The sequence below is a fragment of the Megalobrama amblycephala genome, linkage group LG1, assembly GCF_018812025.1.
Source record: "Megalobrama amblycephala isolate DHTTF-2021 linkage group LG1, ASM1881202v1, whole genome shotgun sequence".
NCBI lineage: Eukaryota > Metazoa > Chordata > Actinopteri > Cypriniformes > Xenocyprididae > Megalobrama > Megalobrama amblycephala.
Genome location: NC_063044.1, coordinates 7,054,299 through 7,071,765, shown reverse-complemented (window position 1 = coordinate 7,071,765; position 17,467 = coordinate 7,054,299). Strand labels below are relative to the sequence as shown.

Here is a 17,467-nt window from a genome sequence, read left to right as displayed (position 1 = left end):
TAGTGCAGCAGTTTTAGTTATATCCAAGCAGTGCTGTCGGAGCTGTATATCCTCCTGGTATTGTCATTGTAGTAAATCTCTGGAACAAAACTTTTAGCCAATGCCACGACGATCCAACAACGTGTGTTCCGCATGCGAGCACATGTACACAGACTGACATCTGTCTCGAGTATGCAGCAAGCCATATATTGTATAAAATAATACAGAAAAAAAGCACAAATACAACTGAGATGCCAAATTCAGCGGCTGAAATGAGCTGCTGAGGTAACATGACGGCTCACAGACAGCAGCGGCATACCTGTCACTCAAGTGACCATGCCCTTAATTATGCAGAACTTTAAGGCTTAATATAATTTAAACGGATGAGCTATAAAAAAATTCACCCCCCTCAGAGTTGTCATGAAGGGCAAATTCGCAGTATAGACCAAAACCACAATATGAACCAACTTGTAAACATGTTTTTTTCTGCTGTAAACTTGGCTAATTTAACATGATGGTCAATGAGATTCTACTCACTTCTGCAGCCTGTCCCTAGCGGCCAGTCGATGAATTGCAGTTTAATTCACTTCCGTATTGGCTTCACGAGAAACAGGGGGAGGTTGCCGCTTGGTTCTCCCCCGTTCTCTCTCTCGCACAGCTCCGATCATAGGGCGGGGCCAACTCTTCGCTCTCCTAATTGGACCAATCTCAAATTTGTTTTATTTGAATATTTTTCAAATTAGTTTATTTCTTTTTGAATTTATGCATTTTCCTATTTTCTATTTCACAAATGTTATTAAAATAAATTACTGATTTACATATTCATGAGTGTTATAGTTTTTATTCCCTTTTCTGTTTTTCATTAACAAGGCTCTTAGTAACCTGGGTTACAAGCTACTCACCCTGCTCTGGCATCAGTTGTTTTGATATCCCTCCACCTCCCCAACTCCACCACATAATTTAGGCATCTCATCTATCGTACTCCTCTTCCAGGCACTAGTAGTCCCTGGGGGGTATATCCGAGCTCGAGTTGAAGCTGCTTTCTCGAGCCCCTCCACAGCGGACAGCAAGTCAAATACGCTTAACCTTATTAGCTTAAAGATTTTATGAGGAAACGAACTCGTGAATTATTGAATAAAACTGCTCATATTCATTCATCTCTTCAGTCACCTGTTTGAGTGTTTGTTTCATACTGTTTAAGAGAAATTCAGACAATTCTGTGCAATTAAAATCAATAATGCAATATTTATTTTATATTTTATGATTTATGTGAATGTTATAATCTGTGTCAAAACTGTTAAATAAAAAGAGAAATTTCTGGTGTTGTTGAGTGACGTTAATATTAGATGAAAAGTGTGTTTGTTGCTGACATATTGTGTTTGCAGTGATCACTCTGCAAGATGTTTGTTCTTTATAATAGGAAAATTAATAAAATACAGCAACAACCTTAAAAGAAAACAAAGCTTTACATATTCATTTAAAGCTTATTATTTTGCATTAAAATATTGTCAAAATATAAATCGGCCTCTATACTCTCTGTAGCAAATTACCTCAAAAGGGGAAATATGAATAATTAATCATAACTCGTTATAATTAATGATAAATATTTGGATCAGTTAAGGGGAGACACTACAGGCAAAAATACTGTTTTTTTCAGGCACCTGTCAATTTTGAGATTTTGCACTTTTTGGCTTTTCATAAAGTGTTTTTTCAGACTGGTGGAAAGAAAACATCCAAAATACACTTTTAAGTGTATGTTTTATAGCACTTTATCTATTTGCGTCTATAGATTTCAATTACAGTAAATATCTTTAAAGGCCGTTTTCTCTAAATGAGTTTTTTCTCCTGCTCTGAGTCAGAAATCTCCACTTCAGCAGAACTTATTTACACCAAACTTTACAGTTTTATTCCTATCTATATTCTGAAGGTATAACAGAGTTTTACAGAGGGATTTGTTGATATATAATTTGCCTGATTTTATACATTTTATTCCTAAAAAAATGGTGAAAATATTTTTTTCCTTCTGGCTGTTGATAGTATTTTCTGATTTATGGAGTGATAAAAAGAGATATCCAAAATTCCCTCTGTAAAAAACTTTGAATTTAATATGTCCAAAAAATTAAATGAGAACTTTGAACCTGACTTCATCCAATATTCAGATTTTTGTTCTAGAAATGTATGCAAATTAGCGCATATTTAATTAGATAATGCCTCATTTGCATATTTAAACATTACATTTTAGAAAACTTGTAATACAAAAAATGTTTGCAATTTTTAATGTAATCAATCACCTGGGGTAGTATGGTGATATCTATTAGTTAATTTTTTTACCCTATTCACCTGGGGTGTCTCGCCTTAATCAAATTATCTTGATGTATCTCAATTAATATTACAATCAATGAATCTGTTCGGCCAGTGAACACTCAGTATTGATCGTCTATCAGCTCTTCAGAAAGGGTATTTTCCCTGGCCACAGAATAATATCACTTTCAATACACACAGTATACACACAATGAACTGGGAAATGTATGTTCCTTCATTGAATTGGTGGATTCTGTGGGTTTCTGCATGTCTGGTTCTTGTATTGAGAGCAGTCAATGTTCAAGTGTGTGAAGAGAGTGACTGAAGCAGAAGGGTGAAAGGGCTTAGTGGAGGAGACACACATTATGGAGCCTGAATGGGTGAAGGGTTGAAGAGTCATCGACCGCTTCGCTGATCTTTCATCGTTTTTAATGTAATGCTGTTTTCCCTGTTTGAAAAACAATGTTTCGCACACAAAGTGTATCTGATATAAAACACTTAAGATAGGCTAATTGAAAGGATATAGCTGTGCAGCTTAAGGCATCAGTGTATGAATCTGAATTTAAAAACTATAAAGTCTCTCTTTTTGTAAAATGTCTCTTTTTTACTTCATTGTAATGTCTATTTAAATGTCTGAAACCTCAAATAAACACTGCACAGTTGTGATATATGAAAAGCACTGAGCGCATGAGCATGACATCATCGTTTTCACGGAAGAGCTCATCCCTACGCCCTAATCCAGTCTTCAACGGGTTTACCCTCCGGAGTGAGCGCTTTGACGGGATGAAGGAGTAATCTCTCTCAGACAGCGGATATTTCAGCACACCTGTACAAGTCTCACTGAGAGATGTTTGTTTCTGTTTCGTTTTGATTCGAGCTTGAAGTGTCGGTGCTGAACGAACATCAGTGAGTTTGACGGTAAGTTCAGTTATCAGCTTTATTTAATATCGTGTCATGTTGTTGTATGATGTTGTTCTGTGTGTTTATATGATCGTGACACACTCTTGTTCACTGACAACAACAAACACTAACGCCCATGAATGGATGACGCCGGAAATGAAGGTACATTCCCGTCATTACTTCACTTTTCTAATCTTTATCCAGATTATATCAAAACCGTAAAGATATTTCCACTGAAGCTGTATTTAGATGATGTAACCTCTGTGAAATCAGAGCAGAAGAAAATGTTAGATCTGGGTGTCTGTAATTATGATGTTATATAGGTGCTACGAACCTCCCAGTTTGTCTAGGAGGAAGTAACAATTATTGTAAATGAAATAAAAATAATAAATAAATTGAAAATGACTGACAGTCATTTAAATCCCCTGATCCAGAAAAGCCTCAAACTAAGCAAAAATAACTTTAATAATTCAAAAATAGTTCACACACTCTCTCACAGCAAGTGGTTACGCAACTCATCCAAAAAGTTGAGAGCAGAGCAAGAATGCATTTAGTTCTACAAAAATACAGAGATCCACAAAGAAATTACAGGATAACAGTTCCAGATCAGGGAAAAGAAGTGCATTTCGTCAGCACTCCAGAGGCCCGTTTCAGAAAGGAGGTTAAGTGAAAACTCTGAGTATGTTAATCCTGAATTGAGGGAAACTCTGGGTTTTCTGTTTCAGAATGGGAGGTATGTCAAACCCGAGAAAGCAGGTTAAGTCAAGCCTGTTTCTGAAAGAGAGGTAACTTATACTCAGAGTCAGTTACCATGGTAACTTGCTCTGTGACTCTGTGAACTTAACCTGTTCGGGAGCAGGTTTTCTTTGGTAAACCCAGAGTTTCCTTCGGTCTCCTCCCCCTTTTTAAAGTGCAAGTGATGTTTAAATAGTTGGATAGTTTAATAGATGGATTTTGCATATAAGAAAATGAAATAAGATATTTAGTCTTGTTTCCTGGGGATCTAAATTAAGTGCAGTTTACTTAAGTAAAATTATCAATATCTGCCAGTGTGGTAATAAAAATAATCTTAATGCAAACAGAAATCAAGATTATTCGGAGTGTCTATTACTAAGAGCAAATTTACAGTAGCTCTGCTCACCAATGTCAGATCAGGTTAAAATTAACACACATTCTTATGGCTGCGGTGGTGTAGGCAGTAGTTTGTCAGAAGCGGAGAATTAACTTGTGATGCGACTGACTGGGGTCGAATCTTGCAGAAGGTCGCCTTCTGCCGTGCTCGCTATTCTTCCTTTTAAGTCAACTCAGAGTTCAGAGTTTTAACTCAGAGTTTTAAGTTTTAATTCAGAGTTGGTTGAACCTCTTTACTGAAGTGGGCCCCAGCACTGTGTTATAGTGTTTGGGATCTGCAACATGCACTCAGCATCAGGTGGAATAGCAATCTGCAAAGGAGACAGAGACAGATTCCTTGTCCAAATACCCACACTTGCGGTCTTGGCCAATTGAGAGCGTGTGCACGTGACAGGAAGTAAGTGCACAAGACTGTCCCATGTCTTAAAAATGCCCAAGTGCCCTTAATGCACACTAAACCCACACTATCTTTAATACCGCTTCTGAGCGCTATTCGAGGCTAAGCGTGTCCCATCATGCATTATGTTCGGAAACTCACATGCCCCGAAATTGCGAGATTTCAAGGAAAACATTCGACTGTATGCTAAATTAATTATATAATACATATAATTTGGTAGTAAAATATAAAATGTTGCACAATGTATTGATGCAAAGATGAGTGGGCTGTGTGTATTTTGTACAACATTTGCAACTGCTGTTTATCACTCAAAGAAGTACCACAATTTTAATATTGTGTCTTCTGTTAGTTACATAGCGACCACTGAACAGACGTTTAGAAGTATATTTTAAACACTTGCATTTTTTTGCAAGAGTGTAAGTGTGTCCCATCAGGTAATCAAAAGTTCTGCACACACTTGCAGTCTTCACGCCCACTTGAATGCTTGAGCCAAATACAGGAAATATGACATGTTAGTAGACAAGTGGTCAAGTGCAAAGACCGCAAGTGTGGGTATTTGGACAGGGACAGAGACAGAGAGAGAGACAGAGATTAGCTCACACACAACACGACATGCTCAACAAATACTAAAAACTCTCCCCAATATCACACATTACAAATATGTCCACTGGACCTAACAATAGGGAATGAAGCAGGGGAAAAAAGACTGAAAAAGGATTTTACTAAAGTTTACTCCTGCATATTTTGATGTATTTTTTTTTATTGTTCTAAATGTTCTAAATATTGTACCTCAGATGTGTGAAATGTTCACCTGTTTGCAAGTGTTTGTCATGTTCTGGTTTCTACTTTACCTCAGGATGAGAAATCTGCCTTTATTTGAAAGAAATAAAGATTTCACATTTCGTCCCCTTGGAATTATAAGGTTCTATCTGACATTTTTGTCAAAATTCAGTTATTCACATATTCTTATTCTGTGACAAATTATTTACATTATGTGATGTTTTTGGTAATGTTGAGTACATTTGGGGACTTTTTATTTAGAAAACAAAAAGGTTATATCTACAAAGTCCAATGGAATGCAAAAAATTTGCAGAAAAAAAAAAATGCAGATAGAACCTTATAATTCCAAGGGGACGATTTATCCTGATGATTATCAATATCCACTGATATGAAATATATGTCACCCAGCTCTAGTTTAATTCATTTAATGATTCAGTTCTTTGTTGTGTTCATATGATCTTTGATGTTCACAGAGAACATCCCAAATAACAAGACTAATCTCAAACTCATGAACAAACGTCTTTCCAGTAACTTTAATAGATCGTTTGTTATCTGTTAGATGGTGATATAATGAAAGTTATCTATTAGTGTCAAATATTAGATGCATGTCTCTTTTTAACTTCTACTTTATCAGGACATTCAGAAAACATTCAAAAGTAACGTTCCCTTAGGCCCGGTTTCGCAGACAGGGCTTAGCCTAAGCCAGATTTAGGCCTTAGTTCAATTAGGACATTTAAGTAGCTTTTATAAATGTGCCTTAGGAAAAAACATTACTGGTGTGCATCTTGAGACAAAACAATGACACTGACATAATTTAAGAAATGTCAGTGCAAGGTGCTTTCCACTAAAAAACCTCAAACATGCATTTTAGTCTAGGACTAGTTTAAGCCTTGTCTGTGAAACCGGGGGTTAATGTTTACAGAATGATCAAATTAAATATTCTTTTAGTGTTCACCTAACTAAGACACATTTTGATCGTTCAAAGAATATTTAGAAATAATGTTTTCATAAATTAGTATCAAGACATTCTTAGAGCACATGTTGTTCACTGGGATATGTGCTGAAATCAACACATTGTAAATTACTTGTGATTAAAGCATCTGCTAAATGCAGAAATGTAATATTAATGTAATGTTCCCAGTGTTTTCATATACAGGTAAGATGTCAGACTTTGAGAAGAGGAAGAGATCTTCATCTCCAGATCGCAGCTGTGTGTCTCTGAAGAGCAATCAATCTATGGATTATCCTGTTAAATTCAGTGATGGACCAGTGACCTCTGACCCCAGGTGAGACACTGTCCTGTACTGGAGACAATAGACTGACTTATACAACAGCATTTGAATTAATTATATTATGTTAATTACAGTGTAAAGATGTTTATGAATTATTATTATATCTCAGTATCTTCAGGAAGAGATCTTCATCTCCAGATCCCAGCTGTGTGTCTCTGAAGAGCAATCAATCCATGGGTCCTCCTGTTAAATTCAGTGATGGACCAGTGACCTCTGACCCCAGGTGATTATCACCATTTAGTGAGATGTTAAATCTGTGCATAAGTCATATTTTATTATTACAGCTATAAAGCAGCTCTACAGAAGACAGTGTCATTATTCAGCTCAGTTCAGTTCATGTTTTGTTCTCATCTGATAGTTTCAGTGCCGTCATATCAATAATATTTCTGAATATTAAGTGTCTTTTAAAGTCCAAGTAATGAAGACAAAACTAGGACAGGAATCTAAGAGACTAAAACTTCGCACATTTCAGATGATAGAAAATGTGGCTTAATTTCCAGAAAATATGTTAAAGTTTAATGTAAATATGTGGAATATAACAGGAGTCTGTTAAACTGACACTTCTCTCTTAAATGTGTTGCTGTTCCTTGCATGATTTATTGATGAACATGTTTTTATGTTTGTATTTTGTTTCCAATCAGAGATGATCAGACTGGAGACCAGGATTCTCCTCAAGCAGTAGATGATGAACTCCAGAGAGTCAAAGACCAGCTCAAGACCAGCATGAAGAACAAGTATGAGAGATTATTTGAGGGACTGAACCTCCAGGAGAATGAAACCCTCCTAAACAGGATCTACACACAGCTCTACATCATAGAGGGAGAGAGTGAAGGAGTGAATGAACAACATGAGGTTTTCCAGATGGAGATTACAGCCAGAACACAACACTCAGAAGACACTCCAATCGACTGCAATGACATCTTTAAAGCCTCACCTGAACCAGGATGTGAGGAGAAACACCAGATCAAGACTGTTCTTACTAAAGGCATCGCTGGAATCGGAAAAACCGTCTCTGTGCAGAAGTTCATTCTGGACTGGGCCGAGGGAAAAGCCAATCAGGCTGTAGATTTCATGTTTGTGCTTCCGTTTCGAGAGCTGAACTTGATCCGAGATCATCAGTACAGTCTTCACAGACTTCTGCTGGACTTTCATCCTGAACTTCAAGATCTGGACTCAAAGATTTATGAGGAGTGTAAAGTTGTGTTCATCTTTGATGGTCTGGATGAAAGCAGAATGAGATTGAGGTTTTCAGATGCTCAGAAAGTTTCTGATGTGACTGAGACTTCATCAGTGGGTGGGTTGATGTCAAACCTCATGACAGGAGAGCTGCTTCCCTCAGCTCTCATCTGGATCACCTCCAGACCAGCAGCAGCCAATCAGATCCCCTCCAAATACATCAACCGTCTGACAGAAATTCAGGGATTCAATGAGCCTCAGAAGGAGGAATATTTCAGGAAGAGAATCAGTGACGAGCATCAAGCCAGCAGAATCATCTTACACATCAGAAGAGCAAGAAGCCTCCACATCATGTGCCACATACCCGTCTTCTGCTGGATCTCATCCACTGTGCTTCAGAAGCTCCTGGAAGAAGATCTGAGTGCAGAAATCCCTCAAACTCTGACTGAAATGTACATCCACTTCCTGCTGATTCAGATCAACATGAGGAACCAGAAGTATGAAAAGAGAAAACGAAAAAAACTCCTAAAGTCCAACAGAGAAGTGATTGTGAAACTTGCTGAAGTGGCTTTCAATCAGCTGATGAAGGGCAATGTGATGTTCTATGAGGAGGACCTGAGAGAGAGCGGCATAGACGTCACTGACGCCTCGGTGTATTCTGGGATTTGCACTGAGATCTTTAAGGAGGAATCTGTGATTCATCAGAGGAAAGTCTACAGCTTCATTCATCTGAGCTTTCAGGAGTTTCTAGCTGCTTTCTATCTGTTTTATTCACATGTGATCAAGAACAAGAAACCACTGGATGAATTCGGATTTTACAGATCTGATGAAGACTCTCTGTATGCTCTACAAACATCAGCAGTAGATAAAGACTCTCTGTATTCTCTACTAACATCAGCAGTAGATAAAGACTCTCTGTATGATCTACTAACATCAGCAGTAGATAAAGCAGTTGAGAGTCAGAATGGACAGCTGGATCTGTTCCTGCGGTTCCTGCTGGGCGTCTCACTGGAGTCCAATCAGATACTCTTACAGAATCTACTGACACACACAGAGAACAGCTCAGAGAGCATCAGGAGAACCACACAGTACATTAAAGAGACGATCAAAGATGGATATCATCTCTCTACTGAAAGATCCATCAATCTGTTCCTCTGTCTGCTGGAAGTCAAAGATCAGACTCTGTCCAGACAGATTCAGGAGTTTGTGAAATCAGACAAACACTCAGAGGAGTTTCTCTCTCCGTCTCACTGCTCAGCAATCGCCTACATGATTCAGATGTCAGAGGAGCCGCTGGATGAGCTGAACCTCATGAAATACAACACATCAGCTGAGGGGAGAAGAAGACTGATACCAGCTGTGATCAACTGCAGAAAAGCTCAGTGAGTGTTTAATCATTAACTAAAGTATCATATTTAATAATGAATCTGACACCTTTAAAATAAATGTTCCTAAATGAGAGATTTTCTCCTCAATAACAGGATCTTAAAGGGTCACGCCACGCCTCTTTAATATAGTAGATAGTCACTAAAATGCCTGTTATCACCGCGGGTAAACACAACCCAGTCACGTGTGAAACTCGTTGGTGAAATCACCACTAGGTGGCGCAAAGGGACGGTCGACACCATTGATCAGTAAAGCTGGAATTGAAACATTTTCATTTGTGAATGAAGATAAAATGACATAAATTACTGCTAATATTAATAGCAATAATCATATATCATTATGACATTTAATCTTCAGTAATTATTCATCATAAATGCTTAATGTTCAGCTATTTGACGACTGTTACAGTGAACTATTACAGTGACGCCTGTGCTTGAAGTGTCTTACTTTTTACTGTACAGCACTAGCCAGTGTTTGACATTATTATATATTTAAAGAGGTGTGATTATGCCATAAAATAAATGAAACGATAGAGAAGGTGGATTACTGTGAATGGGAATATTATGAGTGATAAAGGTCTAGTTTTCTAACACATATTTACTCTGTCAGCATTGTGACTACATTAATGTCAAAATAAAAGATTTAACTTACATTTCAACAGGTCACACACGTACATGAATTAGTCAGATTCTGAAAGTGTAGTCTCCAAGCTTTCCAACAATGTGTAACACTTGGGAATCTGATAATATTTGTAGAAGTTGTGGCCATTTGAAGGTAGGCACTCAAAATACCTTTAAGGGCAGAAAAACACCTCTTAAAGTTTGTGCAGTTCTCACCTGTTCTCACCTGCTGGGAGTGACAATAGGGCTCATTTACATCTCATTTAGATAAGCCATACCCCCTGTAAAGCTGCATGGACCGCATACTATTAATAATAAAGGATAATGTGCATTGTAAATGTCAGTAATTTATCTTTTTTGACTTTTATAAAAATGATTTAGAGGTTGAAAATGATTTAGAGATAACATGTTGCAAGACACTCCTTTAAAATCTGGCCATCATTTTTAATGTTATTATTTTAATGTTTATGTATAGTTTATGTTATTTGCTGGTTTTCTACATAAAACTTGGTGAATTGATTTCATTGTGTAGCATTAGGACTTTTTGAACAGGATTCTGTGATAACTGTGATCATTTTGGTCACTATAATCATGAAATGAAATTTTCTCACCTGAGAAGACAAAAGAATCACATAATAATGACCTGAAATGACTTGCATAATAATGAGGCCTTTCAGTCAGGTGGGCTGTGAAAAAACCCTCTGTGATGGTGTATATCAAGCACACAGAAAAAACAGCAATACTGTGAAATATTATTACAATTTCAAATAATGGTATTATATACTTTAAAATATGTGACCAGTCACGGAAAGTAGGGTCACAAGTCGGTTTTGGGGCATTTTGAGTTATTCACAGATTCTGAAAGTGCAGTCTCCAAGCTTTCCAACGATGTGTGACACATGGAAATCTGATAATATTTGGAGAAGTTGTGGCCATTTGAAGGTAGGCAATCAAGAAAGCTCTATAGGGAGAAAAACGCCTCTAAAGTTGCAGTTCTCACCTGTTCTCACCTGCTGGGAGTGACAATAGGGCTCATTTACATCTCATTTAGATAAGCCATACCCCCTGTAAAGCTGCATGGACCACATACTATTAATAATAAAGGTTAATGTGCATTGTAAATGTCAGTAATTTATCTTTTTTGACTTTTATAAAAATGATTTAGAGGCTGAAATATGTGACTTTTTTGTCAAAACTCTATTTGAACTTGTGCATTGTAGATAACATGTTGCAAGACACTCCTTTAAAATCTGCCCATCATTTTTAATGTTATTATTTTAATGTTTATGTAAAGAAAAAGTACATATTGATGCTAATTTTATTTTTTATTTGCTGGTTTTCCACATAAAACTTGGTGAATTGACTTTTTGAACAGGATTCTGTGATAACCGTGATCATTTTGGTCACTATAATCATGAAATGAAATGTTCTCACCTGAGAAGCCTGTTAAAGAAGAATAGGCAATCCAGGAAATAACTGGACTAACAGAGGCCAGAGATCGCTAACTATGGCTATTCAAAACACTTTTCAAGACAATAAATACACGATTGAGGCGATGAATGCATGTATTGACTGAATTTGCGTCTGAATAGCGCTGGCTCCGTGGGCGTGGCCGCATTAGCGGATAATGAGCTGAATCACGGACTTCTGACATGGCTCTCTTTTCATACAGATTACATAAACACAGAAGGTTTGTTTTCGATTTGACTTACACGTTTTAAAACTTGACATTTCAACGTTTTTTCAGACATAAGTATAATTTTTTTATGATTAGTATTCACTAAGTTACAGTTCATTTTCTGAGAACTATCAGATTGGACTTCGTTCAGAGGGAGACGAGAGATCACGCATCATGTTAGTTTTCTTTATTCTTCAAAAAGCACAACATTTTGTTTTTACTCTGAGTGTACACAAATAAAAGAAGACATTCTATAGTTTCAATTGATATATTACTTATGTCTCTATGACAAAAAATGACAAAAAATGTATTTTAAGTCTGTTTTGCTGCAATGTGAAAAAAATCCTGCAAAATGCGCCGGCGCGTTACCCGACTCCAGAGAGGTAATGTCTTATTATCCCGCTTTCATCGTCGCTCAGATCGTCTTCAGAATCAGTGAGCGCTTGTTCATAAGCATCCGGCTTGTCGAAGAAGTACTTCAAAACATTCATTGAATTTTGATATCAGCTAGAGCCGGCCAGAGCGCTGCATAGTAAGTAGCCACGCTTCCCAGTATGGAAATACACACAGACAATGACACGCCCCCACTGCGTGCTAGAATCTCCGAAAAACAAGCCGATTTCAACCTCAAAATGTACGCTTTTAAATATACCAATACTGCTATCTCAAACACGGAAAGGCTTCTTCATGATCTCAACTAACAGATTCTGCAAAAAAACGAAAATCACCAATTTTGAAAAAAAATGCTTCTTTCTCATTTTGCTCAAGAGTTGTGCTGCCGACTTGTGTCCCTGGTTTCCGTGACGGGTCACATATAGCCTAATGTATTTCTGTGATGCATGTGTCTGAACATGTTACCTCTATGGCATTTCATATAGGCTTTTAGCTTAAAAGCATGCACATTTGGAGAAATACTGATGGATTCTCATATGTTTATGTCAATTTTCTATACAGAGGAGTAATATTTATTCAATATTTATTGTCATCACTATGAGTGCTGGATTCTGTGTTTTCAATTCATACTTGCAGCCGGAGGGCGCTCTGTGCACATTTAGTCCACAAAGTCATCCAAAGAACAGGAACCAGGAACTAACGGCATGTCTTCTAGAGGTCGCTAACCATGGCTTTAACATACAGATAAACACTTTTCAAGACAATAAATACATGAATGAGATGATGTATGCATGTATTTGTGTCTGAATAGCGATCGTTCTGTGGGCGTGGCTGCATTAGCGGATAATGAGCTGAATCACGGATTCCTGACATGGCTCTCTTTTCATACAGATTACATAAACACAGAATGTTTGTTTTTGATTTGACTTACACGATTTAAAACCTGACATTTCAACGTTTTTTTAGACACAAGTCTAATTTTTTTGTCATTAGTATTCACTAAGTTACACTTCATTTTCTGAGAACTATCAGATTGGACTTCGTTCAGAGGGAGACGAGAGATCACGCATCATGTTAGTTTTCTTTATTTTGCAAAAAGCACAACATTGTGTTTTTACTCTGTGTGTACACAAATAAAAGAAGACATTCTATAGTTTCAACTGATATATTACTTATGTCTCTATGACAAAAAATGGAGTATTTTTTGCTGCAATGTGCACAATAAGTAGCCACGCTTCCCTCGGAGGGCTGGGACAATAACAAAAGAAACAAAAGCTGCGTATCCAGTATGGAAATATACTCAGACAATGACAAGCTCCTACTGCGTGCTAGAATCTCAGAAAAACAAGCCGTTTTCAACCTCAAAATGTACGCTTTTAAATATACCAAAACTGCTATCTCAAACATGGAGAGGCTTCTTCGTGATCTCAACTAACAGATTCTGCAAAAAACCGAAAATCACCAATTTTGAAAAAAAACCCGCTTCTTTCTCGTTTTGCTCGATAGTTGTGCTGCCGACTTGTGTCCCTGGTTTCCGTGATGGGTCACATATCTGCCAATGAGGTGAGAAAAATAATCTTAATTTAAAGGAACAACAAGATTATTTTTCTTGCCCTTTGGCAATTTTTACTTTTTTTTTCTTCAGAAAACAAGACTTTATATAATTTTTCTTCTGAAGTAAATGTATCTTAAATCAAGAATGATTTTGTCCTTTGGCAATGTTTACTCTTTTTTTTTTTTTTTTTTCTTTTCAGAAAACAAGACTTTATATATTTTTTCTTCTGAAGTAAATGTATCTTGATTTAAGAATGTTTAGATATTTTTGCACAAAAGTCATACATGTTCAAAACATGAATATCTCAACCCTCATTGTGACCATCTGTGAGAAACGATAAATGACGTCTGTTTTGATTGGCTGATGTCATTGCGTCTCTCTGTTTTGATTGGCTGATGTCATTGCGTCTCTCTCCTCGTCTCCTCATTGCTCACCGCTGCTGTTCTGCTTCCAGAAGTGATCAGGAGGAAGTAGAAAAGAGTCATTTTGACAGCTTGGTTCCATCAAATACTCTTTTTGAGTGACAGTCAACTTTGATGGTAAACCCAGGAATAAGCACCAGTTGGCCACTCATTCTAGAGAACTCTAAACTGTGATGAAAATCTCACTGAGTTTTAGGAATAACTCAGTCAAAATAATGAAAAGCCCACATGTCTCAACTCTTTATTGTGTTCATCAAAATTAATACAAACACAACAACTGTTAGTTCACTGGAGTAATTATACAAACAAAACAGCAAATAATTTATATCGTTTGGAATAATCTCACTTCAGTGTTATCACCCGATGAGTTATTCAACATCTAAACTAACTTTACTTCCTTCTACTTGGTACCAAAACCCGCCCAACCAAGAGCAGCATATGGTCTACATGTAATGTAGCCAATCACAGACATATCTGTTTGTTTCACAGTGGCCAATCAGAGGTGTTTAAGTTAGAACTGAACAAAAACTCTGGCGTTTTGAGCGCTGTGTGGAGATTTGCTCAGCTTCATTTATTATAACAGAACTTGTTATAACAGAGATTGATAAAGAAGCCTAATATGCAGTAGTGCACGAAGTACACAAACCAATTACTTGAGTTAAAGTACAGATACACCATTGCCTAAAACATAACTATACATTTTTTTTTTATTATTATGTTTTTTTTTTTCATTTATTGGGGGAAGCTACACCCCTAGTGGCAGCAAATCTGAAACAACAAGCATGTTGTAAATCACAGACTAGTATTTAGACTAGTGGTAATCTGGTCGGGGAAGCATACACCTGCAGAAATAGCTCTGAGTTAGATGCAGCATGCAGCTAAGCAATGAAATACAGTGCTTCCTCATCATGAACAGGATTTCTGCTCTAGTAGGGCCGATTCCTTCGGCTGTGAAGTGAAGATGACGATTCCCATGCTTTCACATTCCTGAACGGGATCATCAAGCTACGATGTTGTTAGTGTTGAATAAGAGACCTCTGTATATTTAAGGACAAGCATGTTATTCTACTCTAAGTTTCAAGCCACAGAAAGTTGCTCACGTAACACAGAATGTTGCAATATGATCGGATATCATAAAGAGCATAAAGTCTAAGACAACAGCTTTAGATAGCACCATTGTGCGCAGCGAATGAGCCGGTTGCCAATGACAACAGATAAGTAACGCACTAGGGCTGCACGATATATCGCACAACACGAAAAATAACATTGAACTTGAACGCGATTATCACTTAAACGCGATTCATAGTGCGATTATGAAATCACAAAGGCTGCGATCCATCTAATCCATCTGAAAGCACTGCGAGTTTGAGTCGCTTATAATGTACATTTGAAAAAGCAACACACCTCAAACTTCTTTTCAGACATGATAGGCATTTATTATCATCTTGTTCAACAAAAGACAACATTTAATAACATGTTTTTACTCCAAACTCACTTCATAATGACAGTTGAGTGTCCTTCTGTGAGATGATGTGGCTTCTTACACAGAATAAGGCAGTTGTGTTTATTAGTCATGTTTAATTAATCAAAGCGTTTCAATCTTCTGTTTATTCAGCTACAGCGATATGATGCACGTTATCTTCTGCTGCTGCAGGGCATATTTTGAGGTTCTGCGCAAGAGCGCCCTCTGGCGTTCAGATGGAGAAGCATTTACTACTGATTACAGAGCCATACAGCTCTGACAAGCCATGCATTAAAGGGTTAGTTCACCCAAAAATGAAAATAATGTCATTTATTAAGGTGTGGGAGTTCACTTTTAGTCCATCTCTTATCCTGAAATGTCCATCTTGCAGATATGGACTAAAAATGATCTTCCAAAACTTACTGCCAGATTCTGGAAGATGAATTCTTCCAACAGTGGTACAAGAGGACGTGGTGCTGGTCCTTCAGGAGTCACTCTCAAGCTGTCTGTCTATAAGACCTATAAAAACCCAGTCTTCATGTATTTTATAACACTTCAGCTTGTGATTCTTATTAAGAGTGGGTCATTTTTTTAGGATTCTTTAGCTAACCTAAGTCTCTGAGATCCTGACACCTTGCACTTCTGGAGACTCCAGGTAGGTTGCAGTTCTGGAAAATAGTGGCACTGGAGACTAAAGGGTTCCTGATGGTTTCACACTTAATTCTTCACCTTAATTCTTAATTCTTTTGCAGTTAACATGTGTCTTTTCTTTTCCACCTGTTTTTGTATGATCCTGCTGACCCAATGAGCATTTTGCTGTCCCTTGGTCATGCTTTAACTTTGCAATTTCTAGTATTGCATTAGTACTGCGTCCTTCTCATAAGCATTTAATCATTTTTGACTTTTCAGTCTGAGTTAAATCTCTTTTTTGGCTCATTTTGCCTGTAAAAACAAACCTGCCTAATAATTCTGCACACCTGAATATAAGGCATTTTTCATTTCCAGCCTTCATGAACAATTATATATCACTTATGAATGATTAAAAACAATATTAATAGTGGTTATTAAGATTGATGTGGATTGGAATTGGTAAAATGTGCTTGGAAAAAAAAATATGATCAGAAAATCAAATTGCCTAATAATTCTGCACACAGTGTATGTCATTTCCATGTACAGAACTCTAATTATTTAACTATGCCAAGGTAAATTCCATTTTCAATCCTAGGGCACCTTTAACAAACACAATGATGCGAGCTACTGTTAGATTACTCAATTAAAAATTAAAATGACCACCAATGAAAATGGCTTACCTCAACGTGTGTTCCTAAGTTTGGAAGGAGAATTCCAGTAAGAAGAAATTTTAGAGTTCCGAGGCAGGCAAAGACTCTTTCTTCTTTTCAGCGACTTTTCAGCGAAAATGTTGTGGCGCTGGCACGTTAGAGTCAGGAGTTTGGGATTCTTCCATCATTTATGAAGAGTGAAGATAATGGCACTCTCAATGTTATGCCGTTGCACTGACGCAGTGACACACTAAGTAAGCAGTAACCAAACCAAGTTCAAAACAGAGCGCGCTGGACCGATTGGTGGCTTGCCGCATAAAAAAGAACGACTGATTTCGCAAAATGTAGTTTAGTAAAAATTAAGATATTTGACTTTGAAATGTTGTGAAGTTAAAGTAAAAAGTATCCCCAAATGGAAATACTTCAGTAAAGTACAGATAACATTACTCGAAAAAGCTACTTAAGTACAGTAATGAATTACATTTACTTCGTTACTGTCCACCACTGCTAATATGACACCTTTTTAGTGATTATAGAGGGAGCTCTTTGTGCTCTTTCTGTCATGCCAAATCCCTTATACAGTATGCTTATTTTTCTGTTCAAATTAACAGTGGTTTGTGAACGTAGACGCTTTAATAACAAATGATTTATCAGGGGTGTTTATGCTGGGATGTGTAGGTTGTGCGACGACAGGTAAATTGAAACTATTAAAGGA

At 37.2% G+C, this 17,467-nt stretch overlaps 1 protein-coding gene across 6 annotated transcripts in view; it reads left to right on the top strand.

The window, feature by feature from the left end:
• The first annotated feature begins 2,972 nt into the window (after window positions 1–2,972).
• The window catches only part of LOC125242811 (NACHT, LRR and PYD domains-containing protein 12-like), a 127,772-nt gene continuing 113,277 nt past the window's right edge, over window positions 2,973–17,467 (top strand). For 4 of the 6 annotated variants that reach the window (XM_048151791.1, XM_048151809.1, XM_048151800.1 and 1 more), the window contains exons 1-4: window positions 2,974–3,198; window positions 6,630–6,774; window positions 6,890–7,003; window positions 7,422–9,338. In XM_048151791.1, coding sequence (XP_048007748.1) covers window positions 6,650–6,774; window positions 6,890–7,003; window positions 7,422–9,338 — 2,156 coding nt within the window. In that variant the 5' untranslated portion in view covers window positions 2,974–3,198; window positions 6,630–6,649. Of the gene's footprint in view, window positions 3,199–6,629; window positions 6,775–6,889; window positions 7,004–7,421; window positions 9,339–17,467 lie in introns of all 6 variants that reach the window. The other 2 variants (XM_048151782.1, XM_048151784.1) reach the window with 2 other exon arrangements.